The sequence below is a fragment of the Sebastes fasciatus genome, chromosome 24 (assembly GCF_043250625.1).
Source record: "Sebastes fasciatus isolate fSebFas1 chromosome 24, fSebFas1.pri, whole genome shotgun sequence".
Classification (NCBI taxonomy): Eukaryota; Metazoa; Chordata; class Actinopteri; order Perciformes; family Sebastidae; genus Sebastes; species Sebastes fasciatus.
The window spans coordinates 11,556,077-11,582,685 of record NC_133818.1 but is presented as its reverse complement, the minus strand read 5'-3'; the positions used below and the strand labels follow the sequence as shown (position 1 = coordinate 11,582,685).

Sequence of the window (26,609 nt, the reverse complement as noted above, 5' to 3'; positions counted from 1 at the left end):
CTATCCCACAACACACACACACACACACACACACACCTCTAATGGCCCTGTATCAGCCTGCCATACGGCTCTAATAGCCAGCTGTGTGAGCAGAAGTCCAGTGGAGCGTTACCAACACTCACTGATGCAGTTGTAATATTAGATGTGAGTTAACTGTGATGAACACACTAAAAAAAAAAAAAGGACATTTTGTGCTGATTTTCTTTAACTAAACTAGTTTTTAGTGACACACGGCTCATACATTTATCTTCTGAAGATGGATAGTCCGTGTCCGGGTCCCCCACCGGCATCCTCATGTAAAATTCAGTTACTTTTCCATGACTTTCCATAACAAAGAGCAACTGTTTCTCATCCTGGTTTCCACTCCAGTTGGGCTGAAAGTCATCTAATGTAATGTGAAATACAAAACAAGAAAGTTCTCTGCTGTTGTTATTGGGAGGAAAAAATCCATAAAACTCCTCTGGGCTCTCAAACTCAAGTATGAAAAGTGTTACTACCTGCAAATTTTCAGCTGTAAAATGTAAATTCCAGGACACGTGGCTCACCAAAGACATTTACAAAGATGTTAAAGATGATGATGATGATGATGCAGAGCCTGCAGAAAATCAATAAAGTTCACGCCTTGGGATTCGTGTCTCAAACTTTGCTGTGTCGGTCCCCTTGAATTTGAGGGAATTGGTGCCTGGAAAGTCCTTGAAAAGCCTGATACCACAGTTAATTCATTCTCTAAGTATTCACTTAAAGTAACGGAGTAGAGGATGACAGATGGAGACATTTGTTAGCGTGACAGTTGCTAAATTGTTTCAAATTGTTATCAGGTGTCCTGGCAAGTAAAGTAGCTGCATGAAGCTGCTCGGAGTTAGCTACGACTCGTAAATTAATTTAGTTTTCTAATGAGTCCCAGAGCCAAGACGAGAAATCTGCACACTCATATGTATATGATGAGGTACTGGATTAAATAGATCGTACTAGCATCATGAATAGAGAGCAACAGGAGGTTGCACTTGTCCTCCGTCATGAGATGATGTCCGGACGTGTCGACCACATCCGGCTTCACCTTTATCCCCATGGCAACCGCCGGCCTGCATCGAACCCCTGAGGACCACGTCCACTCACACAGCGTCATTCATCGTCTGTGTCTTTTTGTCTCGTACAATGCTGCTGTATAGGAGAATTAAACACACCCACCCTTCTAATTGCATTGTACACTTTGTATTTTGCATTTTTACAGCCGCTGCTTTTACGTTCATACGTCTGTGGGTTAGACTGGTGCATTTGACAGCTGTTCTTTTTATAAAGTTTGTGGGTAGAGTTGAGGTATGTGAGTGGAATGACGGCTTTTTCTCGCCTACTTTTACATGATAAGCCTTTTTTATATCTGCACATCTTAAATCCTTAGTATGACTGCATTACATGTGGGTTTGTACTTATGGGATGTTTTGGTGCATTTGCAAAAGGCAAAACTTCCCACACAGAGGATACTTTGAAAAAAGTTTTATCAGATTTTCACGTCCTGTCCACAAACAGAATGAAAGAACAACTTTAAAAACATCGAACGTGGAACGAATCAGGAAAAAACGCTCCATCCGGGACAGAGATGATTGTCAAACTGAAATTTTTCATACCCTGTTCCTTTTGTGGCACAAATGACACCAAGCAGTGGCAGTGACAGTGGTTGCGTCCCACAAATATGATGACCATATGAGTCAGTTTAGCAGGTGGATTGTCAAACATTTACATCATAATGTACATAAAACGTCCACTAGAAAAACGGCTCCGTGTTGGTCTGTTTAGAAATAAACTTCTTCGTCCTCCTTTTGTCACATTTACAAAAGACTTATAGTCATATCAAAGGAAATGATAGCAAAACTATAATTACAACAGTAATACTCAGGTTTTTTAGTAAATATAAAGTTAGTAATAAATATGAATGGGAGGGTAGTGTGGAGCTGATGACTGTCAGTAAAGGCTGGAGTTTCACGTGGAGCTCAGCTGATGAAGGGACCTCCGAAAGCATATTTATAGATTTAAAAAAAAAGAAATCACACAGAATGTAAAATGGCTTGGGTGGAGGTTCTAGTGTTATTGCCCTGCTGAACGCCCGTCTTATGAGGTACCACTGCCCAAACGTCAGTACGGTTTATTCTCAGACCAAATAAGATTACATCTCACCCAACAAGAAGACGAGCCGATGCTCATCTGACCAGAAAAATCACTTTTACTAAACAGCTTTAGTGGGATGAGTTTGTAAAGTTGGCAGTAGATTTCTGGGCAATTCCTGTTTATTTTATGGCATCAACACCTACAGTAAAACCTGCCTCACCCTACATTAAGAGCAAAACTCTTTTGAGTATCGAACACTTCAAAATATACTTAACAAAAACGTACATAAATTAGAGCTGCATCGATAAGTTGTCAGCTATTAAATTCATCTTTTGATGATCAATTCATCTGTTTTGAGTAGTTTTTTAAGTCTAAATTCTCTGATTTCCAGCTTCTTAAATGTGAATATTTTCTGGTTTCTTTCCTCCTCTGTGACAGTAAACTGAATATCTTTGAGTTGTGGACAAAACAAGACATTTGAGGACGTCATCTTGGGGATTTGGGAAACACTGATCGACATTTTTCAACATTTTATAGACCGAGCAACTAATCGATTAATCGGGGAAATAATCGACAGATTAGCCCTGACATAAATAAGCAACCCATTGTTGGCTTAAAAGGTGGCTGAAGATTCAAATCTTCTCAAACCACTCCTGCAACAGTATCCACTTCTCCTCTCTCCATGCAGATAATCAGTATCCATTTGCTAAATATTACTGTTTGACATGATTTCAAACTACACCAAATACATAAAAAAGTTTTTTCCTGAGGCATTTATTAGTTTCTGACTCTAAAAAAGTGGGAAAACTCCTCCAAACTACTGTATCCCTTTAACCAAATCACTCCCATTTAAGCTATTTTATGTGATCTTCTTTTGATAAATAATGTAGTAACTCATGTAATACTGTTTCACTTCCATTCACTGAGCCTCAAACTGTTTTAAGCCCCACCTCACACTTTGAAAACCTTTACTTTATAACCAAATACACAGCTGCTTCCTTGTTGCAAAGAAGTGGATTGTGCTGCAGGAGTAGTTTAAGGCCTATAGTCACCTTTCAAGCCGACAGAGTTCACTTTAAAGAACGGGTAACCCAACTGACAAGGTGATGATCTAAAGCAGTTTGAAAAGCGTTCCCATCCTCACCAACTGGGTGAAACTGAATATTTAGGAGGAAATATGTTTTTGTTTTTTACAGGCAGCATCAACCGAAAAATACTGAACGTAGCGGTAGTACCGTCGGATCCCTTTTCAGTCACACTTACTTAAGTATTTGTCCACAGTTCTTCAGATATTAACGAGCTCTGATCGTCAGCTCTAGTAAAGGGTGATGTGTTTATTCACAGGTTGTCTGTGTGTGGGCTTCACAGTTTCCTTTTTGCTTCTATCCAATGTTTTGTCTGCTGTTATCTCTGCTGCTCTGCAGAGTGGGGGCTGTCCAGGCTGCTGTAGGGGGACAGCGAGGACGTCGCCGGTCCCGAGGCTTTCCCGTCATCCCCTTCTTCCTTCTCCATCTCCACATCTTCTCCTCCTTCTGTTCTGAACGCCTCCACCGATCCTCTCCCGTCCTCGCTCGACTCCTCCGACGCAGACAGGCCCTCCTCCCCTCGACTCTCCGCCGCCGCGCAGACGCCCCCCTCGCTGGGACTCGAGCTCTCCCGGTCGTCCTCTCCTGGGACGGCCTCCCTGACCTGGTTGTGGTGCTTGACGTTGTAGCGCTGGTTCTGGAAGAACTTGACGATGGTGTGCTTGGGTAGGTCCAGCTGGGCCGACAGAGTGTGGATGGCCTCCTGATCCGGGTACAGCCCTACGTCGCCGATGAAGCTCTGCAGGGTCCCAAGAGCCTCGAGGGAAATCCGCGTCCGTGAGCGGGCCTTCTTCGGTCCTCCGCCTCCGAGGCCGGGGCTCATCCCGCGCTGGGGTCCGTCTTCTGAGCCGTGCAGGACCAGCAACGGGAGGGGCTGAGGGTCTTCATGGATCGGAGACGGAGTGGTCAGAGGTGGCAGAGGCTGTCTGTGGAGGACCTGGCAAGAAAAGAATATGAATTTTTAAATTTTTGTATGTGTAAAGATGTTACTGAAAGCATATTAAAGATGATCAATAAGCGTTGACCTTGATTTACAAAAAAAATCCAATCAAAATCGTAACTTTTTCTTAAGCTTTCAACTGAATCTTGTGAATCTGAAGCTGGTATAGTGAACTTTGAGTTGTCATCCATCATTACCAGACTGTGTGAAGTACTGGTGGTATTTAAGTGCTGCGTTTCTCAGTCGTACCACAGTCCTGATAAACTGTTGCTTCCCGTCTCTTCGCCTCCTCCCCTGCTGTCTTTTGCTTTCTTTTTTTGGTCTTACTTTGTAAGACGCACTGCAGGAGGCTGGTGGAAACTGACAGTCTCTTTGGTGACGGTCTTGTTTGTCAGATATTTGTAGTGATGTTTCAAAAAACGCATGTGGCAATGGCCGACTCGATGCATAACAAACTAAACGATCACTCGGGGCCACCACGGGGACCTCAAATGAGTAGAAAAAAAGTCATTATATGTGTGTACTTGTTGTACTAATTAAAGAAGTCGGAAATGTAGAAAACACATGTTGAAAGTTTCAACCATGTTATGTGATTTTTCTCTTCTGAACATCTGCACATAGCGGCATCAGTATTAAATTGAGACTGTTTCATAACCAGTTAAAAGTTCCTTGTAGTAACTTTAAGGGTTCAAGACAACAAGTGGATGTATTGCAGTTTTATCTTGATGTGTAATTATAATATAGACACTCTTCACTACCACAGTAACAAGTGAACCGCTGCGCTCCTCTTTCAGTGCCCCGTCTGCAGAGTCATTAAGAGAAGCGTAGTACAAGCGGAAGTGTCAGTGACCGGCAACATGCATGCTAAACTTCCCAAATTCATCACACAAACAACCCCGCTACTAGAGCTTATTAACAGGGTGGGGTGGCCAGCACACCCAAACACAGGAATCCAGCGCCATAAATCTGTGGTCCATCAAAATTAAAGGACCTAAATAAAGATAATGGCAATTCCTTTTTCTCTGCTTCAATAATTACAGGGAATGTTCTGAATAATATTGAGGTTGAGGGCCAGACTGCGGAGCTTTTTGGTTTTCGGGGGCGAGAGGGTGGGATGGAGGAGTGTTTAGCAGGAAATGTGTGGGCCGGTCATTTACCACTTCTATTTTCAAATGACTTATGGGACACGGCTATGACAAAGAGGAGGCGCTGCAGAGAGAGGAGCAGGTGGTGGGGAGCAGACAGACGGAGGGAGACAGAGGGAACTTTTCAAGAAGTCACATTTTCTCACCACTTTGATTTGTGTTGTTTGCTCGCACATGTGGTCGTGTATTTTTAAAATTTACAGATTCTTTCTCTTTTTTAATCTTCAAAATAACCACAAATGATGTGAATAATGTGGGACAAAAAGCAAACTTCCTGTTAAGATTAAAGCAGCCCCGGCTACTGTACATGTCTGTACCTGCTGGTCTGGGATGTGCAGGACGGTGTGGAGCCTCTCGCTGTGCTGCTGCCTCGACTCCTCCTCGTAGACCTGATCCCTATCGGCCTGCGTTAACGCCAGGAACCTCCTGATGGTGCACAGGTTCTCCCACAGCGTGCGGTTCTCGGGGCTCGGGCTCTCTTTCCACCTGAGCAGCTCGCACAGCCAGCCCTGGAGGAGATTTAGGTGTTCAATATATGATGATTTAAATGACTGAACTCTTTTAGTAAAAGTCCTTGTGGCAGATTCTTGTTTGTTTCTTTGTCCTGTAAGCAAGTGGGTGTTTGAAAAAGCTCAGGCTTGACTTGACGCATGTGATTGTTTGTTTGTTCTGTGTATGTTTGGAGCAGACTGCCAGGCTCTGTGTGTGTGGCTGTGGCTTTCCGTCGCTCTGCTGCGTTCGCTGCTGACAATATGTTCTTCTAAAATCAGCAAACTTGTTGGACTGAACGCTCACATATCTAATTCAGCACATTTCGTCGGCTTTGTGGATACAGTCTCGCTCCTTTTTGGTTTGAAAATCCTTCTTGTTTGCCAAGTTTTAAAGCTAATCTTTAAACTGATTGGAGTCACAATAGTTGACTTTTTTGGCGTATATTCGAATTCTAAAATAAACATACTATTTATTGTGTTATAGGAGTTGTTCTCTGAGAGGAGAAAGCAAAAAAAGCAGAAGGAAAACGTCTGAGGGGAGCAGAGAGAGTCTGCAAGTGTGTGTGTGTGTGTGTGTGAAGATTAGATTATCTCTGCTAGGCTGACCCAGGATCTGCCACCAGCTGTTGTTTATGCGCAGCCTTCAGCCTGGAAATTAATGGTAATAATGCGATCATCCCTCCGTCATCTTGTCTATCTTTTCCTCCGTCTTGCATCCTTCTGTTCCTTCCTTCTCCGCTGGGTTTCTCCTCGCTCAATTTCAGCCCATTTACTGCTTTCAGACTTTTTAAGCGTCTCTACACACACTCGCTCTCAAAACCCTTTCTGACTGTGTTTGGTAATATAAATGAGTCGCATGAAGTTTGTAAAAAGTAAAGGCGTTTTAAACTGGTTTTGAAACCCATCCTCTTCCTCGCCAGACTCTGCTTTTGATCTGGCCCCTCCATCACCCGCATTGTTTATCTGAGGATGGAGACATGATGGTACGCCACCGCGGGTAATCAGATCCCACACACACACACACAGTCACACACCTACGTGTTACACCCTCATCATCAACTCGGATCTGTGTACATGGATGTGTTGCAGGACGTTCATGTGTGTAAACTCATTCTTATCAACGAGAGAGCAACATTTTACCTCCTTTCTGAATGCAAGTTTTTTTTGCAGCTCATTTATGTAGTTATGGTGATATGATAAAAATCAAGGATTGCATCTTTAAGCACAAAAAAAAAAAAATTTTCTTCGGGACTTACCTGACTTTTATTGGCAGCCACCTTGGCGAACAGAGCCTGGGAGACCTTCGCCCTCTTCATCTCCTGTTGGATCTCGTCGTAGATGCCCGACGAGATGTTCACCAGCGACTCCAACTTCAGCGGCAGCTCTGCGGCGGACATGCTGCACTTTGTCTGCACAGGGCAGCACACAGACACTCAGATGAACGTTTTAAAAAAAGAGGATCATTTACTTTCCCCATTTGCATAAGTAGCCACTTGTTCACTGTTTATTCAGTCGAGAAATACAATATATATTATATATACAAAATAATAACAAACAAAACAAGAGTAATAGTGTCTGAAAAGGAGTAGGTAGAAGTAAAACTTATATTTCCCTACCCCTTTCTCACTTCTCCTGTAATAACTCATATATCATAGAATGATAATATAATATATAAACTATACCAGATTTATTTACATCCCAAATTAAATATATGAACAGCAATCAAAGTTTATTTACAACCCACATATCCATCCGGAGTTAAAAACCCATTTCACAAATCCACCCCACAGACTGAAATACACATTCTCTTCTTTGTTGTACGAACACAATGCTTTTTAAAATTCAATTTTCCCCTTAAATTATAACCCATAAAACATTTTTTGAATATTGCCCGGAAGAGAATTATGTCTTGCTTTGAACATAATTACTGCGGTTTTAAATTTGACCAAATCCATGAATTTCAATGCATGTGACTTTAAAAACAGTGTGTTCCCTATATATCCCACATTATTTACTATCCTGATTGCTCTCTTTTGTAGTATGCATAATGGTTGTAAGTTGCTTTTATAAGTGTTACCCCAAACTTCCACACAGTAATATGGGGATACAAGTGAAGAATACAGAATGTGCAGTGATTTATGGTCCAGTATGGGTCTTGTTTTCCCTCAAACTGCTCTTTGCCAGCTTTGTTCTTACATAATTTACATACATTACATAACACTTACATAATTTAAAGCTGGTTCAGTTGCTGGTAACGAGTGGATGTTTGTGATCTGCAGCCAAATTAAGAAAAAGACTGACATTATCACTGAACTTTACATTTGAGGTCCTAAACAGTCAACACAGTTACATCACATACAGTCATATATTCTGTATGTGTCTGTGCGTGTGTGTGTGTGTGTACCTGTGGGGGTCTGTGTGTGTTGCTGTTGGAGATGTGGTTGGTGGCGAGGTTGTGGTTGGAGTTGGTGCTCCTCTCTCTCTCCTCCTGGTAGATGCGGTCTCGCTCGCCCTCCGGCAGGATGAGGAAGTTCTGCATGGCCTTCAGGTTGACCAGCAGCGACTGGGAGGCCGAGCGAGGGTCCTCCTCCTTACGCAGGATCTCTGACAGCAGCCCCTGCAGCCACAGGAAGTGAAACGTTAACGTGAAAGTTCTGGCATCATCTCTGGTGAGCAGTAAGAGTATTCTTATTTCAGTTCACCTGTGTGCGGTTAAAAGCCACGCGGGCGAACACGGCCTGAGAGATGCTCGCCCTCTTCAGCTCGTTCCTGACTTGCTGGTAAATGCCGGCGGAGACGTCGGCCCCGGAGCAGTTGAGGCCCGGCTCGCCCGCCGCCCCGGAGCCCTTGCAGAGCCGCGAGATGGGCGGGTGGTGGAGGAACTGCTGGTTGACTCCCTGCGGGTGCTGGTGCGCGAGCAGGCGGCTCACGCAGAGCTGCTGGTTGATGAGGTGGGCCATGGCGAGCTGCTGACGGACGAGCTGAGGGGAGAGCTGCGGGGACAGGAGCCCGCCGTGGCTCAGGAGAGGGGGACCCTGGGGACGCAGCGGTGCCCCCGGGTGGTGCTGGGTGCCGGGGTGAGGCAGACAGTGGGGCTGGTTGTCTCCGAGGCCGCTCTTCATGGACAGAGCTCCGGGGCCGCCCAGGGTGCCCAGATGGTTGGGGGACGGTAAGTGAGAGGGGGGACGCTGGCTGAGGACGCTCAGGTCCAAGTCCCTCTCCACTGTGTCAACACACACACACACACAAGTTTGTGTTAATATACTTCAGAAGATCATTTGTTAACTAAACATCAACATGCTAAATCTAACCTTTAATACTAAAGCATCACTCTGTCATTTGATGCCATGATGGTACATGCCCATGCAGATTGACCTTTAACCTTTAAACCCTGCTAAAGTCCACCAATTTATGTCACTAGAAACTCATCAGAAAAGATGAACATACCTTTAATATCTGATTTGTCCTGTGTTGACCACATCTTCTCTATGTATTCACCTGAGAGGGGAAATCAGAGCAGGAAGTATATTTGGTTACACATCAGGGTTATCATAGGAAACTAAAACTGAAACTAAATAACAACATCCTTTTAGAAAAACTAAAACTAAACTGAAACTATATTGTCTGAAAATAAAAAAATAAAAAATAAAAAAAATAACAATGAGCGTAAATTAATTTCAGTTTCAGTTTTTTAGCTATAATATATCACAACTGAAATAAGGAGACAGCATGAATTTTTCCGTCAACTCTCGTGACGTTGAACCACAGAAATTGAACAGACTTGACGTTCCAGCAGTGCGAAGATTAAACATTGCACATTATGTCCATTACACAGTTCTCCGCCCTTGTGTTTTGTATGTATAAGTAGCTACATACTTAGGAGACATTATACCCGACCCTCACAAAAACAAACTAAAACTACATATAGAAAAACTAAAACTGAACCTTTCTAAAAACAGAAACTAAACTAAAACTAACAAACACACTCTGAAAACTCACTAAAACTAAACTTAAATGAAATCTAAAATAAAACACCTACACATGTATTTTAAAGTGAAACAACAAACATGAAATTCTCCATCAATCTGTGCTCACACCACTGGCATAATAATAGTTCTGTGTGCTTGCTATAAATGACACAATTTTTAATTAAAAATGTCACGTTTTTCATTATTATCTCTACAGTCTCTAGTCCGGGCCTATTTAATAATAATTTCTTCCAATAAGACTAATTTATTCCTGTTCATCAACATCCCCACTCACGTGATTAACGCTGATACAGTCTGTTAAAAGCAATATCAATGTGTTTTTATTTAAATAACCTGCTAACATTCTAAGTTTATGGGTGTTTACGTTGTTAGATTATTAGAAGATCATCATTTTATCAGCAGGATAATTAGAACATTCATTAGTTATGTTATGTTAAGCACTTTAGGAGAGTCAAACTGAATAAAAAAAGATGTTAAATGCAACATTGCGTTTATTGTTTTCACATTTAAATTCCAAGTTGTTTACAAGAAGTATATCCAAAGGCTAATTGTGAAGGGATAGCAGATGAACGTTGGTCATTTATGATGTAAAAACCGAGATAAGGCCGTGGAGTTTACAGAAAAATTACAGCACAATTTGGCCGATTTGTTCAGAGGATGATCTCATAACCAGGAAAACTCAAGTCTCTATTTTCACTTACTGTCTCTCCAGATAAGATCAAATAAGTGTTTCCTCTTCATCACTGCATTGCACTTTTTCTATTCTGCTGCATTTTAAACGGGCCTCTCTCTGCTCCTCTCCACATAAATCTGCTTCCTATTATGCTTCTGCTGGGTTTGGTTGAGAGTCACATTTTAGGTTATTAGGGGAATAAAAGTTGGAGTGAGGTTTGGCAGGGCTTCAGGTTTTTACCTTCCCAGTGTGTGTGTGTGTGTAATAAGTGTAAGAAGAGCTCTTATTCTGGGTTTTTGGTGGCGTGTGTGTGTGTTGGGGGGGTTGCTGCTGTTTTCCATTAGGAGTTAAGAGCATTTAGTTTTGTCATGTGTATTAAGGGTGACATTAATGCAGACCATGTGTGACAGTTCCTTCCTACTGAGAGCTGTCAGTGACAGACGTCTCATGCGGCAGATTAGACACATGCGCGCGGGGGTCGGACAGAAGAATGGAGAAACTTCATTAAAAAGCATCACACTTAAAAGCGACTAAATCGCTAAAACAAAAGGCGGCGAGGCAGGTGAGTTGTATCGAGTGGAGTTGTGATTAGCGGTGAGTGTCAGCTTTAAAAAAGAGCTCTGACAGCGGCTCCACGGTTCAGGACTTTTCAAAAGCAACATGAGGCGCATAAAGTATAAACAGCTGAACAGGGCTGATGGGTTGAGGAGAGTTGGTCACTTAAAACTTTTTTTTAACAAGGTGGGAGAATTTAACAGGGAAACACGTGCCAATAAACTGCATCAGCTCACAGACACTTAACAGGGGAGTTACTGAACAATGCGGAGCTGCAACACCTGCGACAGACTGCGATTACATGCACACAAGCAACCACGTTACTGTGAATAATTGTGTTTACATGCGCCACGGTGATTTTGAGTTTTTCATCCATGTGTTTGAATTTTACAATACAGATTTCTGACGTAGGTTTCTGCATTATAACGCTGCTACATATACAATATACAATATATATACATCCTTATAGTCAGTGTATTAACGTTACATACAGTAACTTAGATGGCGCTCTTCAATGCCACCAGACTCCATTCACAAAAACAGTCATTTTACATCGCAGAACGTGGGAGTATACACACAACCCCACGTCAAAAAATCCAAACTAACCCTTTCAGTTATTTCCAAACTTATCATATTACTCATAACCTTATTGATTATCTTCAATCAGCTCCCTTTGGTAACCTACGTCACTGTTTTTTGCATCATCTGAGTGGGCGTTGTAACAGAACGCAGATGGACCCGCCCTTTAAAAGGGTTGGATTGCACAAATTACACCATGACCATGCAGACTAAGCGTTTCATATATTTGTCAGCTGTCACATAAGCACCACAGTGCCTTGCTCAAGGGCAGTTTTTTGGCACAAAAGGGAAAGCGTTACTGATTCACTTTGTGCCACAAAGTCTGTTTCAAATTGAGGAAATATAACTGAACTCTTCATGTGCACTCAGCTGCTTCGGGACTTTGGAAATGGATGAGCGCGTGCGAGGCGTGAGAGTTACCTTTGATGCGTTTGTACCTCTTGTACCAGCGTCCAAACTCCTGGCACTTAGAGGTGGAGACGTTGATGTAGTAGGAGCTGTTCACTATCGCTGAGATCATACTCTGACGGGCAGAGAGAAGAGGACACAAATACAATTACTCAGACAAAAGTCAACAGCAGCAAATCTGTGACACTCCTCATAATTTAGTTATTGATTATTGCTCTTTGGATGGATAAGGACCACGTAATAAACTCCTCTTTCAGACGATTCAAGAGTCCGTTCATGAAAAGCTTGCGTAGTCTTGGGAGTGGCAGCGCTTTGAGAGTTTTTTTTTGCTACAGAAAATGAAAAATCTCAGCAGCTGAATTATTAAAACTCTTCACCCTGCCCTCCCTTTTTCCCAGCATGCACCGCGGCCTCTTCCACAGAGCAGGGAGATGCACACGAGTCTACGCAAGTAGTGGAAGCTCGACATGGGAAACACTGAGGATTAAAAGTCACATGAGTCAGGCTGCAAACACACACCACCCACACACTTCCCCTAATCACTAATTACATCATGACTAAGTCCCGAGTATAAATCACACAAAGTCCAAATGACACACTCTCAAGTCTAATGACTGCAGGGTGTGTGTGAGCAGGATAATTGAGGTGTGCGTGTTTGCATCCTTTCCCATGGGACGGTATCAATACTAGAGTGTGTGTGTGCGTTAAAGAGAGATTACACAGTGCTCTAAGTGTGCGGTGAACTGATGATGAAACCACATGTGTTTGGAGAAAATACTTAGCAGCATCTCGGCTATCTGTGTGTGTGTGTGTGTGTGTGTGTGACAGAAACAGAATCAAACCCAGATAAACATTTATATATAATGGAAAAGAGGTGATCTACTGTCTGAAAGTATGACTTTACTTCCTCTAGCAGCTGGGAACATACCTGGGAGAGAGGACACTCCTTGGCCAGCGCGCTCTGGTTGTTCTCTCTGAGCAGCTCTTTGAGGGCGTTCCTCACCGTGGCGTGGGTCCACTGCTCCGACGGCAGCTCCTCCAGCCGCGCATAGCTGCACGCGTGAAACAACTTGTTATACACAGAATCAAACTGTCTTAAAGCAGAGACTGTGACATTGGTCAAATCAACCAACAATCTGATATAATTCCAAGAAGCAGTGAGTGATTCCCTCCCAGTTAAAGGTTATTAAGTAAGGGATAACGTACAGCAAGCCGGTCATTGTTGTGAAAGAATCCCCAACAGGGCGATGCTGCATGTCTCTCATCGTCCTGAAGGGGATTCTTTCACAACAATGACGCGCTATCTGTACATTATCCCGCTTATTACACCGCTACTTACTGAAGAAATCAATATTCTGACACAAAAACAGTCCGCCATCAGAGCTGCGCCCATAGCAACGGTCTGTTATACATAGCAACGGTCAAACCCATGCTGACCTGTGCAGTATGATCCTCAGTGTGACCATGTGGTAAACGTCCAGCAGCATGTCGGCCACCGTTGCCTCCGGAGCGTCCGTCAGGTAGTGGATGGGCATCGGCTTCCACCGGCCCACTTTAATGATGCCTGGGGAGAACACAAGCAAACAGAGGATGACAAATACACGATTAAAGCATGTGTTCATTTGTTTGTTTAAGGATTTAGAATACGCATATCCTATTAGAAATGCAGTTAAGGAACCTGCTTGTATTGTGTGTTTTGTGGAGCAGCGTTTAACAGACGAGCCTCCCAGTCTTGGAGCATCATCCTGGGTTGAACATTCCCCCGGCCTTCCAACAACCGTGACTGGAAGTGCAAATCTAAACAGGCCTAATCGCGTTAGGATCTGCTAAATCAAACACAGACCCTGCCTGGCCTTGGCCTGCCAGCCTCACTCGTGTGTGTGTGTGTGTGTGTGTGTCGTCTTCGCATGACGATGGTGGTGATAGGGGCAAAAGAACAAAGGCTGCTCTCTCGGGACTCCACAGTTGATTAATCAGAAGAGAAATGTAAAATCAGCTCAACATTAAAGACTGAATGAGATGTTGATGTGCTGAATAAACACTGTGAGGTCATTGTTCTCCTGTCTGAAAGCACAATATTCCTCTCATAACTGGCACATATAAGTCCTCCAGCAGACTTTGCATTAGAAATGATTGTTAATACTTTAACACGTCATCAGCCGGTTACCGATATGAATTTACAGACCTACTTTAAAATTTTAAAACTCTTCCTGGACCAAAATATGTTAGATGACAGAGCTAAAAATTTAAATTTTAAGTGTATATGAATATTACTCACACTTGTCTCTGGAGCCCAAATGAAACACCGAAACAGACGATATTTTCGGCTGATTTTAGCTCATCACAGATGTATCAGTATCTGCTTACGTTGGTCAATAAATAAGTTTTGGCAGTACAAAAATGCCAAATATTATTACTAATAATATTAAACTAGAAATGTATTAAATTAAATTAAATTAAATTAAATTAAATTAAAATATAAAATTCCAGACATTTTTTTGTCTCTATTTTCATTTTTATTTATTTATTTGTATCCTTGTTTTCTTAATTTTGTTTCGACTTTTGCAAGTAGTTATTTTAGTTAGTTATTATTCTTTTTCATTATTTTATTTTTTAATTTCTGTCTCTTTTTTGTCTTTGGGCTTCATGATTCTGCTATAGCTTGCTGATATCCCTATATTTTATAAGGATGCATATGTATTATGCCATGCATATGTATATTATCTGCTAATTTTAGCTCATCACAGATTTAATAGTATCTGCTTATGTTGGTCAATAAATAAGATTTTGCAGTACAAAAATGCCAAATAATACTACTCAAATATAGAAATGATGCAAAAAATGTTTTTATTATTTGTATCCTTGTTTTCTAAATTTTGTTTTGGCTTTTGTAAGTAGTTAATCATTTTATATATTATTATTATTTTTAAAATATGTATCTCTTTTTTTGTCTTTGGGCTTCATGACTCTGCTATGACTTGCAGATATTCCTATATTTTGTGAGGATGCATATGTATTGATATTGTATCATATGTCACAACGTTATGTTGTGTATAATAAAATAAAATAAATAGATTGCAACCTAAAACATGTAAGAACATTGTCCCTGAGCATGAATAAAACAGCTTTCAACATGAATTCCAGGCAAGTAATGACTGAAACTATTGATTAACTTCACATGCTGAGTGTATTTTAAACATGTTAAAAATAATCTGGTCGAGCGATATTGTCCTAAGTGCGGTATGTTTCTTAAAATAAGGTTTCTGGGAACCTCTGGTGGTTTGCAAGCCCTTAAAATACGGTAAATGGTTATTTCTAAGTGAGTAATATCAGTGAATGCTTCCCAAAACATGCCCTTAAGTTAAATTTAGTTAGTTTTTTTTTGCTCAGCAATTCACCTAAGCCCATGTTAAATCCAGAGCAGTAACCATATACCCCTAAATAAGAAATAGCTGCTTTTTAATTAGCCATAATGTGCAAGTTAATTAAAGAAAACCCCCCTGTGCCAGTTAAGAGTTTAAAAATACCCGTCCAGCCAGAGTTATGCAAGATGCAATTCAATGGCAGAAGAAAATAGAAGAGACTCTGTATAATTTTGGTTGTGACCACACTGGGGGAAAAATGCATGACTCCAGCCAAAAATTATTTATTTGAAAAGAAAAGGCTTATTTCTCAGAACAAAACCTAGCTATTTGGGAGAGGCGAGGGGGGTCGCAGGGCGTCGGCCGCTTGGTTAGAGCGCCCTGTGTTTACGGGACACACCAGGAATGTCAAACTGCCCTGCTGCTCTCGCTCTGTGTGTGTGTGTGAAGGCTGTTGTTTCATGGTCGACTGGATGTTGTCTGCCCTCTTGTTTTGATCTCAAAACGATGAGAAAGTTTTGGTGCTGGTCTGAGACGCAGACACACACAGACTGAGAGTGTTTGGTTGAATCTTCGCGGTGAAGTGAATCCCATCAGGAGATAAAGTGTTAGAGATTTATCTTTTAAAATACCTTCTTGGTAAATACCTTACTCTGTGATCGTCTAAACATTTCAGTGCTCATTGTATGCCATGTGTGGCAAAAACCCCACCCATCTGGAAACCAACAGCATTAAACTGCTGCTGGAAGAAATTAATTTCTCATCAATTACCAATGAAAGAGTGAAACATGAGATGTTTCCCATTAGCGTGTAATAATGGAAACGTTTTGGATTTCCCAGATGTGATGTAAAGACGCAGAGGCTGATGAGTTTGTGTCAACAAACGAGGGGACTTTTTTTTTTTTTTTTTAATTTAAATGTAGTTGTCAATTATTATGATGTAGAAAAACTAGGGATGTGACGTCACTGCGTAATTAAACCGCGTAAATCCAACTTGCGTCAAACTGGAGGAGGGCCTGGGTGGAGCTGAGCAGGAAGTGGAAACCACCCCGGCTGTCAATCAAGCAAATGCGCCACAAAATCGTCTTAATGGAGCAATGATTTTTCCTCAAAGTTGTGCATTTACAAGATCTTGGATTTCAAGTCAAACGCTGAGAATTGTTCCTTTCACTTCAATACGGTCACAGTTTTCTCGAATTGAAGTCCTTTAAGAGAGGAACTGCAGCTGAAGACAGCACACTAAAGGAAGCAGCTTATAAATCACTTGTCAAAAAAATACATCATTGTCATATTTGAATTGTCAGACAGGGTTGCAGTTTTGACTGATATTCATTGTCACAGGACCATTTCCAAACAGGATGTCTTGAATACTAACTGAGATCATAGAATAGTGCATTCTCTTACTAGTATGGCTAAAACTAGGGCTGTTTATTGGCAAGAATCTGGGGATATGATCGATGTATATCATGATACGGGGGTAACAATCAAATATACTGCGATACTGTAAGCAAGGCGATATATTGCAATTTTTAAAATCTAATTTTAGGAAAACTGTCACAGCATAAAGACACCACCATGCAGGGATAATCTGCATTTAAACGTCTGAATCCAGTAGAAGGAAATAACTGGAAAGACACGATAAAAGATGCACCATTTCAGGACTAAAGAAGAGTTGAACCCGCTTCCTGCAGATCAGATCAGCCCTTCAGTCATGTGGGTTGTGGTTTGCACACAGATCCATTCATTAACCGTCTAATTTATGTGATTGAGGGAATTAAACTTTTTTTGGAGACAGTCCACCGGGTTGCAAAAGGTCAAAATCAGATAAATAATTTGTCCACTTTTAACTACTTGTAAAGTTATCAGAAGTGGTTCCATAGAGAGAACCTCAACATGAATGTATTGATTTGAACACACACACTCTACTTACCACTTGCCTGTACAGCTGAGCTGTGGGAGTATCCCAGAGCGGCCAGTGCCGTCTCCACCAGCTGCGTGAAGAGGACATCCTTATGGACCAACACAAACTCAGCGTGACGTTCGCTGTGACGGTCGCCGTGCCCATCGCAGTCGCCGGCTACGCCCACGTCTGCGTGCTCCACCACACAGTAGACTGGGATCATCAGACCTGGCAGACAGAACACGACAGAGAGTTACAGGAGAAGAACCCCACTGGGACCAGCAGATCTCCTGTGTACACGTAGTTTGTCCTCTTTCCAGGAGGTGGATGTTGCTTAATGTTTCACAGATCCGTATTCTACATACATTTCTCTGCTGGTGTTTTTGCCGATTGCCGTGAAAATTACCTTTCAAGGGAAAATGTATCTTTAAAGTTTTCATATAAAGGGGTGAAAAAACACAGTCGCCTCATCCTTTGTCTCTCTATTTGGCCATGGTGGAGGTCTGCAAGATAGATACTAGCCTTGTGACTGGAGAGCTCCTCATTCAAATCTCTGAATCAGAGAAAGGAGGAGAAAGTAAATGTGTTTATTCGTTTAGCTACTACTGTTAAGGTGCTCCAGAGCAAGGCACAGAACTACCTACTCTTTTTCAATGAAGAGACAGCCTCAACGAAATAGAAGTCAAGTTTATTTTATGAAGTAAACCTAAATTCAAGTATATTTCCCAAGTATACTCTGTGTAGTAAGTGTACTAATATCAAGGTACTAATAGTATACTTATAAGTGTACTACTTCAATACTTCTTGGGACTAAATTGACCCACTTTTTAGTTTATAAAACTATACTTTTAAGTAAATTTTTAAGTATACTTTAAGTGTAAGAGACATGAACTTTAAGTACACATCTAAGTTTTATTTTGCACTGCAACTACACTATGGGTATGCTGTTAGTTTACTAGTTTTATACTTTTTAGTTTATGAAAATACTCTTTAAAGTACACTCTCAGTAATCTACTAGTTTAATATTTTTTATACTGCAAGTATACTGTACGTGTATATACTTGTAGCCCACTTTTTAGTTTATGAAAGTATGACCGGAAAGCTCCTGATTTAAATCAGTTCAGAGAAAGTGAATGTGGGATCCTTTCTACTCGTTATGATTATGAATGTTAAGGTGCTCCTCAGCAAGGCTCAGAACTACTTAGTTTTTCAATGAAGAGATATGTCCGTTTCTATATTTTTCCTCTGTGAAAATGTACTAAAATCTGTTCTTTTTTGGAGGATTTTTAAGCTTCCTTAAGCGTTGTGAACGGGATGTGTGTGAACGGGATGTGTGTGAAGGGGATTCTTACAGAAACCAGAGCTGACAGCAACTAATTTCCGTGTGTTCGGTGACGTAGTGTTGCTGCAAGTATAGCTGCTTGGTGGTCTCAGTGGAAGACTCTGGTTAAACTGGGCAGCTGCCAGTGTGAATGTAAGTCAGTGTAAGATTGTACAACTGTATTTGCGTTTTGCACCGCACATTAAAACCCACAATGAATAAGGCTTGTTTCCAGAACCGCTCTTAAAGCGCTTTGCTGGACATGATATCTATATCATTTAGCACTCAGGAGCGATGCCATGACTCCGGCGGTGGAACCCATTCCAGTGCGTTGGTCTAGACTCGTTATTGGGCGACTCCCGAGAGCTCCTCCTTGGAACCATTCACACCCATCCAGTCCACTGCTCGGGTCCCACAGGACCGGCTAATTAACAAGCTATCAATCGTCCTCCTGACGAGGCAGCAGCGACGGATCAGCCGGAGCCAAAACCACAGCAGCATCAGGCACGCTATCGGCCAATAAGACAAGCACCCAGTGGAAGGGTGGAGGGACGCAACCCAGGCCAACATCTCTGTGTGGGTGTGTGGATAGTGTTACAATGTTTGTGTGATGATGCGTGATGATGCTCTCAACTGCATGAGAGAATAATGGGCATTTGTGCGTGAGTTGTGTTAGGTATTTTAGATGCAACCAACGTAGACCCACCAACAGTAAACACCGACATCATCCACATGTCCTCGGTGGACTCACATACACATCTTTACGCTATCGTTTTAGCACGCCACGGCCGAGCAAAAGGACTGTTCAATTTGGTGCAAATGCTAAACAATCAGTCCTCATAGGCATTCAAGGTGTTGCACTCGTTTGCACATATTGATGGAAGTAGTTGTGCGTTTGAAAGAAAAGTTCAGATCCTGCCAAGCACTTTGGTTGAAGCATACTGACTCATCTCAAAAATCGGGCTGCAGCTTACGATTATTTTCATTTTTGATTAATTTGTAGATTAATCCATTAGTTGTTTGGTCTATAAAATGTCAGAAAATGGTGATCAGTGATCCCCAAAGGCCAAGATGACGTCCTCAAATGTCTTGTTTTGTCCACAACTCAAAGATATTCAGTTTACTGTCATAGAGGAGTAAAGAAACCAGAAAATATTCACATTTAAGAAGCTGCAATCAGAGAATTTTGACTTTTTTTTCTTCTTAAAAAAATGCTTAAGTCACTGTATAAGTCCCTAATTGAGCCAAAATGCAAACTGGCTTGGTAAAATGAAGGGTTCTCTTAGATTACAGTATCTTTGGATTTTGTAAAAGACAAAACCAGAAAATGTGAAGACTCGCTTTGGGGGTCTGGGAAAGTGCGATGGGTACGTTTTCAAAACAGGACAGAAAAAAATAAATGAATAGCAGATTGAAATACCCAAAAAGAGGCATGTGGGATAAAGTGTGAAAGGAAAACAACAGAGGAAGAATAGAGTAAGAGTATTGTTGTGTCAGCATGGACGGACATCTGACGTTTTCCAACGTCTAACTTAATCCAGATCTTGAAGCATTCAGGTTCCTCTCACCCGCTTGGTGGTACCTAACATCTGCCTGTATCTCTGCTTGTGTACCGTTCTATGTGTCAGACACTACAAATGACTTGTGTTTAAGCAACATGTGTGTATCCGTGTTAACGCCCCACCTCCTAGTGGTCTCAGCGGCGTGCCGTTCAGTCTGATCCGCGGAGCCGCCGGGCTGCCGTTGACCTCCGGGCGGCTCGACTTGCACGGCGGGGGGCCGCTGGAGGCGGGGCTCTCCCCTCCCTCCTCTGGGCTGGCGCTGCTCGCCCGAAGGCCGGGGCTCTCCGTTCCCCCGCCTGCACCACCTCCGCCGCGCTGCTCCATCACCCTGAAAACCCCAGGAGCACCCAGCGCAGAGTGTGAAGCTGGGAGTTAAAAAAAAGAGATACAGTCAGGTCGAGCTAAGGACGTGAAGACAATAAAAAATAAATCAATCCACAGAACTTAGTATCCGTTTTTGATGTCGGCTCCTAATTGGAGCATGAATATGGTGACTAAGCCGACATACGTTTGAGTTAGAGAGGGGTAAGGATGAGTTTGCGCTGATAAAACCAAAACCAGCCAGCCGAAATGGTCCTCCTGCACCTAAACACCGTATATCAAGCAGATCATCTTTCATACTCATGCCAGTGTTGACAGTGAAGAGCCATTTCTCATCAACAACTGGTCGCTTTGTTCGGCAAACGCACTTCTTTGTTCTTCATACACAAGCGAGGCGGCGACGACCACAACAGACGGAGTCGGAGGCATCTGGGACGAATCACAGGTCAACAAGTGGCGTTCACTCAGACTAAATACAGACAAGTATATTATTCTCTGTTTGGACACACTGGAGTAAATGATACGTTATAATGACAGACGTGAGGGCGTGTAAGGAACACTGTGACAATGCATTCTGTATGAATACAACCAGAAAACACAGATTTAAACTAGAAATGTTAAAAATATGAACTTAATATTCTATATTTTTCTGTCTTTTCCGATATAGGTGGTAGGACAGGACTGGAGTCTGTCAGCAGAGACGATAGGAAGTCATTGGACACTAGAGAGTGGTATCGATCTTCTCATCTAACTCTTTGCAAAGAAACAAATACGGTGTGTTTCCCAAGATGAGATCACTTGACAGGTCACATCAAATCGCAACATTACAACGCAAGAATGAAGAAAAGACACGTGGCATCAAGATGATATGAATTTATAGGTGCTTAAACTGTACTCAGCGCTCATAAACTGTAATCTGCTGAGGCTCCTATATGCCCAAAGTTTAGGCATTAAAGTTTAGACTTAAATGTTTACATTTCATGTCTCCATGTGGTTTCTTTGCACTGGTTCAATAACATTTATAAGTCAGCAAAGCCTCAAAAAGCATATACGAACAGTACTGTATACCCCCAAGACCCTGCAGCATCACGCACGGCTAAATAAACTCGGCACAGTGAGGGAAAGCCGTCTGCTCTCTCTCTCTCTGCTTTGTGTTTCGTCCTCGTCACACCGTGCGGTTTCCGCTGGTATGACCGTAAAGTCGGCAGCGACACACAAAATCCGAACCCAAAAAGCGACACATGATTATAATAAAACGCACATTGCAAAATTAATTGCCGTTGTTAAAAAAAGCCAGTCCAACACAAACAAGACAGAAAAATAAATTAGAATCACACAGTATGGAGCTCGACGACGCCCCTCTCCTCTCCCACTGCAATCTGTCTCTTTACTGCATTTAGCTGAGGCACTCGGGATGTGATTAGCCTAGCTTAGCACAAACACTGGGAGCAGGGGGAAAGTGCTAGCGGCATCTGCTCCTTGCTGGTGATTGGCTCGTGCGACCCAATCACAATACCAACGCTGGAGTTGAAAGCGAAGTATTTTCCACAATTCATCACGGTTCACTTGCACTACAGCAGTACCGTTATGGCGAGAAATTCAACCGACTGACTGACAACAATCAAATTGAAAACATCCCTTCCCAAACGGGGCGACTTTACTGACAATGTTTTTCCACAATATCCGATTAAAAAGCCGTTTTATTCCTAAAAAGACCACCGTGTTGACCCTGCTGCTGATCTATCTCCCTCCACATGCTGCCTTTTTTCTAATTCACCCATTAATTCCTTATATCATAAAACAGATTTAATGATTGCTGAGTATTTTCCAGGCCACTAAAACCAACAAAAATGTCTGAGATCCCCCCCCCCAAAAAAAAAAATCAGTTTTCCACTGGTGAGGATTATTTTCACTCCGGGGAGGAAAATAACTAAATGCTTTATGTCCGTCTAAGTCGTTTTTCTCAAATCAACACAGGACGCAATGCCAATTAAACTCTTTTCATATTCATTTTTACTAAGCAAGCAACTAAAACATAAATGCAAGGCATAAAAATCAAAGACTATAAATATTAAATTGCATGAAACACAAGCTTCTCTCTCTCTCTTTCAGTTTGGTCCACTTTTAATAAACACATTTTTGGAATATTTGGGTCAATTGATTATAATCAGCCCCCTTCCCTCCTTCATAGTTTCTCCCCCTAACCAGTTTAAGTCATTAATGAGACATAAAAAGAAAAAGATGGTTGTGGTGTTTGAAAGAAACTCACAGAGCTCTTCAGTTTGTGTGTGTCTTCTGTATTTGGACAGTCTGCCACATTGGATTTGAGCTTGCTCGCTTTCAGCTTTATGAGACTTTTAGTTTCTCAGTTTCATCACAATACAGCAGGACAATGATCCTAAATATATAGACAAAGAAACACAAAAGTCTTTAGGATCAAACGGTGGGTCGTTCCTCTACTTGTCAAGTCCGTCACATGACCAAAAGTTACTGCTTGTCGAAGACTTCATCATATAGAAATCACAGGAGGGAAAGCAACAGGACAGGTGTTACTAATAACATTAACGATGGTTCTAATCAAGTGTCCCAGGATGCACTGAATTCATGTAATTATTTACACCTGTGCTTTTCCTACCGTTACATGTTCAAAAATATCTTCTGTTAGAAAGTGCTGTTCAGCCACATATCCGATATGATGAGTCCTACAAAATCCCCTCAAATTCTATCAATGTGCAAAAAGGAATAATACAATAAATATTGTTTCATTTTAAATCCAATGTGCTGGAGTACAGAGAAATTAACTAATGCTGTACATACAGACTGCAATATACCTGAAGAGGCTGCAGGTTTTACTTAAAGTTAACCAGTTAATTCAGTACTCTCTTATTCTGAAATTAAAGGTTCAATATCGCATACTTTTTCTTTTACTTTTAGTACGTACTGCAGCTGCCGTTACATAGTACGCACGGTGGCATGCAGTATTGAGACATACTACATTGCGTTTTGAACTTTGACCCCTATTACTCATATATTCGCTGTGCAGAGGATTGTGGGTCAGAATAGCCAGACCGGATGCAGTAGGACATCCTGGTATTTTTACTGCATTTGACATATGTGTTGGGACATACTTAATCTTTTTCTGGCACACTAAATAGTACGGGTATTGGAACACACAGAAAGTTTCATTTCAGTATAATGTCTACAACTTTACAATAAAAATATGTTTTTTAATTTTAACCTTAATATCTGTATGGCTGAGATGCTATTATATCTATTTAATCAAGGCAAGTTTGTACATATATAATACATGACATCCTTTTCTTTTCATTTCTGAATTGAATTTACTATTTTCTAATTAATTCTCTTGCTTTTATTCCTAATTCTGTTTCACACAACGTAGTTTTTCTTTATGAGACAGACTTTCATTTGAGCTTTACGAATCAAAATTTAAAAATCTATTTTCATGCCAAACAGAAAATAGTTATTTATTAGGCTAATATATTCATATCATTAATACAGTAAAAAAAAAAAAAAGGTGAAAAAAGGGGTAAGACCTTGTTACGCTTGAAAAGTGTCTTTCACTCACTCGTTCACACACATGAAACCACTTCAAGCGACACATTCGCCAAGAGACCACACACTCCCAACACAGACTTTACTAGCACACATGGAGGCCAAATGTACAGTACAGTCCCACTCGGTAGCGAATCACATAGAAACACATAGAAACACATAGAAACACATAGAAACACATAGAAACACATAGAAACACACAGAAAAGCTGCAAAATACTGGAGGGGATTCATTTAGGCAACGTCTAATTTAGGGGGGTCTCTGGAGTGTCTTCAAGGGCCTTTAATGGGATTTTAGGTGTTCACTGTAATTAAATTAACTGAATTCTCTAAGTAGGGACACTAAAGTGGAGTCTGATGACACCCAAGAGCCCTTCAGAGGGTTCATGGGGTCCTAGATTACAGTTACAGTTACAGTAGCGCGGGCGAAATGGGACTATAGTTGAGTAGAAATTATTGGTGTCTGGTGACACCTAAAAGTTTGTGAGTCGGGTCCAAATGACCCTGAGAGGGTCCCGGGAGCCCTTGAGGAGTTTCCAGTGGATTTTAAGGAGGCTCAAGGGGTCCTTGAGTGGATTCAAGGACATTACGTGTCTCATGTGCAAAACAACAAGCGTTTTATGAGGAGGAGAAATCATTCATCACATTTGTTACACAAATTATGTAAACATAACTTTTGTTGACAAGGAAACTCAACCAGCCTCACGGTGAGCTCTTAAACCCCCACACACAGGTACTGAATTGCTTCAATTAGGAGCCGATGGACGATATAATACCAGAAACAGAGGCAAGCTTTGCTTACAATAATACCAGACATGAGATGCTCTAGTTTGGGAGTCATACTCTCTCAGATCATACAGGAACATTAAATATCAATGTATTCTTGTTGCCATAAACCTTTTTCATCATGTAAAACAACTACCACACATTTCTATTTGGGTCAAATGATAACAAAATCATTAAGTTTAGGGTTAAAATATTGAGCTTTAATTTAGGTTATAATCAGTGTAATATAAATCCACATTGTACATTATAATGAGGGAACTATCTAAGTAAGTTTTTATTTTCAGACTTTGCTTTTTTCTGCTTGTATACATTAAAAGAAGTAAGCCACCTTCATATGAGACAGTGGGAATAATAGTATTCATTAACATCATCACTTTTATAGTTTACTTGCCTACAACAGTAGGCTATAATAGCTTTAACTTTCTATTATAATATATCATATTAGGCTATCACATAACATTACTAAGTCAGATTTTGTTCCTGAAATGTTCATAATGCTATATTTTATTATTAAATAGCTAGTTAACGACTTATTTCAACAGAGATGTATAGCCCCTCCTTGGTCTCGTGTGACGAAACTCAATTCAAATACCACTCAAATAATAATTAGTTCATTATTTATTACTCATTATCATCAAATATACACCTATTGTAAATACTGCCTTAAATCTGTAGAACATTCTGGTAAATTCGGCACACATATACAAGTGATTACTGACTTTATTGTTGTTAAGGCTCAACTTTTAGAGCTGTCTTTTATCCCCTATGGCAACATTAACGTCACGGATATTAGCAGGTAAACGGAAGCTGTTCACCTGACGTTGGGTGTCACAGCAGGACAAACACAGCTGTAGTTAATAATATTAATATAATAATGGCTCAGTTTTGATTCAGGTGTGTCAAATGAACCGCTATTGATAGGGTTAAACTCATTTATATGCCAGTGAGCAGCACTGACAAAACAGTCTCCTCATTATTAATTGTATTAGCTGCAGCTGTGTTTAACCTACAACACCTCTGTGAAAAGGGTCAGTTCAACTAAAGGATATTAAAATGATTGATACTTGGTTGCTTTCCAAAGTGAACAATGAATTATGTCGTTTTTTTAACAATTAAATTATGAGCAGTGACACTTTATTCTCCTTCCACAGTCTTTGCATTAGCATTAGGAAGTGTTTTTATGTTTTTTTTTATAGCTGTTGTATACATTTAAAAGGTGTTTTTGAATTGAATATATCAATATTAGCAAAAGCAAGTCATTTAAAGTGGTTATAAAAATATTTTATTTTATTTTATTATATTTTAATCTCCCTTTAACATTATATCAGCACTTTTTTCTTTCAATGTTTTTCTAAAAATATATTTTTTTATACATCTTAGGCTATATACAGTAACATATTGAGTAATTTTCTCTACCAGCTTTCAAACTCAACATTTTCCATTTTTCCTCACAACATGAATTTTCCATTGCAAAATTTAAAAGCTAATTAGAAAATTGGATTAATTTTCAAATTACTGGTGATCCCTAGTGCCAGAAAAAAAAAAAGCATGTGACAGATTGCTCAAGAGTTCAAATTAAGCTTCCACCACGCAAAGGAAAACATGTTTTCCAAAGTGGTTGTCAAGTTATTTGAAAAATAAAAAATATTTGTATCAAGCAAAACACTAAGAGCTGCTGTGTCAGGGCTGTGCAAGGAAGAGAAAGTCACTCCTTTAAAGATTAAAGATACCAAATGTAAGGAATATCATAAATTTCTAATATTTATCTTAGAATTAAATGTTATCAAATGTAAAATAGAATCAAAAACTAATTCAAA

General features: G+C 40.9%; 1 protein-coding gene across 3 annotated transcripts in view; it reads right to left on the bottom strand.

Annotated features, from left to right (window-relative positions):
- Window positions 1-1,479: 1,479 nt before the first annotated feature.
- The window catches only part of LOC141762683 (DNA-binding protein SATB2-like), a 30,340-nt gene continuing 5,210 nt past the window's right edge, over window positions 1,480-26,609 (bottom strand). For 2 of the 3 annotated variants that reach the window (XM_074626661.1, XM_074626662.1), the window contains exons 3-14: window positions 20,236-20,478; window positions 17,261-17,458; window positions 13,406-13,532; window positions 12,897-13,020; window positions 11,981-12,083; window positions 9,212-9,262; window positions 8,467-8,987; window positions 8,169-8,381; window positions 7,990-8,037; window positions 7,021-7,173; window positions 5,591-5,782; window positions 1,480-4,125 (exon numbers count right to left, since the gene is read on the bottom strand). In XM_074626661.1, coding sequence (XP_074482762.1) covers window positions 3,508-4,125; window positions 5,591-5,782; window positions 7,021-7,173; window positions 7,990-8,037; window positions 8,169-8,381; window positions 8,467-8,987; window positions 9,212-9,262; window positions 11,981-12,083; window positions 12,897-13,020; window positions 13,406-13,532; window positions 17,261-17,458; window positions 20,236-20,437 — 2,550 coding nt within the window. In that variant the 5' untranslated portion in view covers window positions 20,438-20,478 and the 3' untranslated portion in view covers window positions 1,480-3,507. The remainder of the gene's footprint in view (window positions 4,126-5,590; window positions 5,783-7,020; window positions 7,174-7,989; window positions 8,038-8,168; window positions 8,382-8,466; window positions 8,988-9,211; window positions 9,263-11,980; window positions 12,084-12,896; window positions 13,021-13,405; window positions 13,533-17,260; window positions 17,459-20,235; window positions 20,479-26,609) is intronic. The other variant, XM_074626663.1, reaches the window with a different exon arrangement.